This window comes from Coniophora puteana (assembly GCF_000271625.1).
Source record: "Coniophora puteana RWD-64-598 SS2 unplaced genomic scaffold CONPUscaffold_193, whole genome shotgun sequence".
Classification (NCBI taxonomy): domain Eukaryota; kingdom Fungi; phylum Basidiomycota; class Agaricomycetes; order Boletales; family Coniophoraceae; genus Coniophora; species Coniophora puteana.
The window spans coordinates 1-2169 of NW_006913245.1; the positions used below are offsets into that span (position 1 = coordinate 1).

General features: G+C 57.7%; 1 protein-coding gene across 1 annotated transcript; it reads right to left on the bottom strand.

Annotated features, from left to right (window-relative positions):
- Positions 1-687: 687 nt before the first annotated feature.
- On the bottom strand, positions 688-1155 carry CONPUDRAFT_68508 (uncharacterized protein; the record flags this gene model as incomplete). Its single annotated transcript, XM_007777909.1, has 1 exon — positions 688-1155. A coding segment is annotated over one exon (468 nt), but the record flags the coding sequence as incomplete, so codon positions are not given.
- Between the last annotated feature and the right edge of the window lie 1014 nt (positions 1156-2169).

Genomic DNA, 2169 nt, shown 5'->3' on the forward strand with positions numbered 1-2169 from the left:
TTCCTTCCCTCCCACCCTAGGACAGAACACCACAGACCCTACACCAGCTGAGTAGACCACAGTGTGGTCAGCAAGGCGAACTGGGACGCGCATAGGCGTGTAGGAGCGCAGCCAGTGACGGTGAGGGGTCATATGAGAAGTGGCGCCTGTGTCTGCAATCCAGTCAGCGTCTGCATCGAGCTGGAGAGGACAGGTGGGACTGGTGGGGGAAGGAGAAGAGCGAAGACTTGCATTGCCAGCATACTCCACAACGGCCTGAGAGGCCGAGGGAGGGACAGGAGCGGTGGAGGAAGTGCCAGGAGCGCTGGGAGCGACTGCCTGGGCTTGGTTGGCACGCTGAGAGCGACCAGACTGGTTGCCAGGCTTCCTAGAGCTCGACTGGGCCTTGAGCTCGTTCTTAGCACGTCGAAGGGCAAAGCACTTGTGGAAGCAGTGGTGAGGCTTCTCACAGAACGAGCAGAGGAGCTCCCCAGTGCAGGTGCAGTGGTCGAGGGAAGGGGCAGAGCCAGAAGAGGGGGCCGAGACGGCGAGGACAGCCTCTGAGGAGGCCACAGGCGCTGTAGAGCGTCGAGTCCTGTTGTTCTCCTCCTGGATGAACGCTTGCACCACAGCATCCTTGTCCAGAGTGGACTGGAGCATGAGGGCAGAGACAAAGTGGGAGTACTCCTCAGGGAGAGCACGAATGAGGGCCATGCAGGCCAGCTCCTGGTCCAGAGAGTCGAGGGTGTAGGCAGGAGGGCGAAGATCCTTGATCCTGGCATAGAGGGTGTCCACCCTAGCAATGAGGGAGCTGAGGGACTCCTCAGGACGCTTCCTAAGGGCGAAGAAGTCGTCAAAAGCGTTGAAGCGAGTGCCAGGGATCTTCTGCTGATGGACAGCCTGGAGAGCGTCCCACATAGCAGTGGGGTCATCCTCCTTGCCCTTGACATGGATGCGCTGCTCCTCAGACAGGGAGAGCATGAGCTCGCCAGCTGCCTTCTCCTGGCGAGTATCCCAGTCCTCAGCCTTGTCAGGATCCTGAGGACGCGTCTCAGTACCCTTCAAAAGCCTGTAGAACCCCTTGGAGCGAGCTAGAGCGCTGAAGTCCACAGCCCAGGACGCATAGTTGTCCTTGGTGAGGGCCTTGATACGCTTGGAGGCGTCGGCGTCGTGCATGGGGATGAGGAAGAGGTGTAGAAGACGATGGGAGAGCGAGGGGACAAGGGGTGCAGCAGCAGAGGAGGTGAAGAGGTGAGGAGATGGTGAGGAGATGGGAAGCGTTGAGGCGCGAGGAGGGGGTGCAGAGAGCGTCCAGGAGCGACGTGGAGTCGAGGGACAGCGAGGGGCGCGCAGGGAGAGCGCTGAGAGCGACAGAAACACACCAAAGAGGCCCAAAACCAGCCAACAGGCACTAATCCAGCTATCTAGGGCTCAATCCCCAGCAATCTAGCACAAGAGGGCGACCTAGGAGGGGGTTTTTGCGGTCGCTGAGCACGTTGGCAGCGTGATCGGCGTGATCGCAGGTGCTAGGGAGCGTAGGCGCAGTGCTGGAGTGGTGGTGAGAGCGATGGAGTGGTCCAGGAGAGAGATCAAGGAGATCAGATAGGGAGTGGGGGCTGGATGGAGTGGATGGAGTGGTGGTGAGGGGCTTCTAGGACGCGTTGAGCGACGTTGAGGCGGTTTGTGACGTTCTAGACGGCTCAGAGCGCGGGGCTCATAACCTATCAAACTCAGAAGAGGCACTGGTGTCCAACAGTGAGCAAGTGGTATTGATAAAGACGAAATACAAGGGTACTGACCTGGTGTCCAACAGTGAGCAAGTAAGGAGACGCTCTGTGGACACCAGGGTTATATAGGTGAAAAGAAATAAGGTTTGGGAACTGTACAGTAGCTCGGAGTTCTCCATAGTAAGCCAAAGAGTAGAGAAAGGTGAAATAGGGGCAAAGTCGCGAGATACTGGATAAGGAAGGTGGTGAAGGTATAAACAAGACACAAGTAGAAGTATACCTCAACACACAATAGCTGAGTGGTTGCAGCGCTCTGGGCACTACCACAAGGCTCTAGGTTCAACCCACACAACAGGCAAGTTTTACCTCTTTTTACCCAAGTGTCCTGGAATGCTGTGAAGCGTACCAAGGCCACTGGGCTGCTGTGCCAAGGGCATAGGAGCGATGCAGAGGTGCTGGGCGC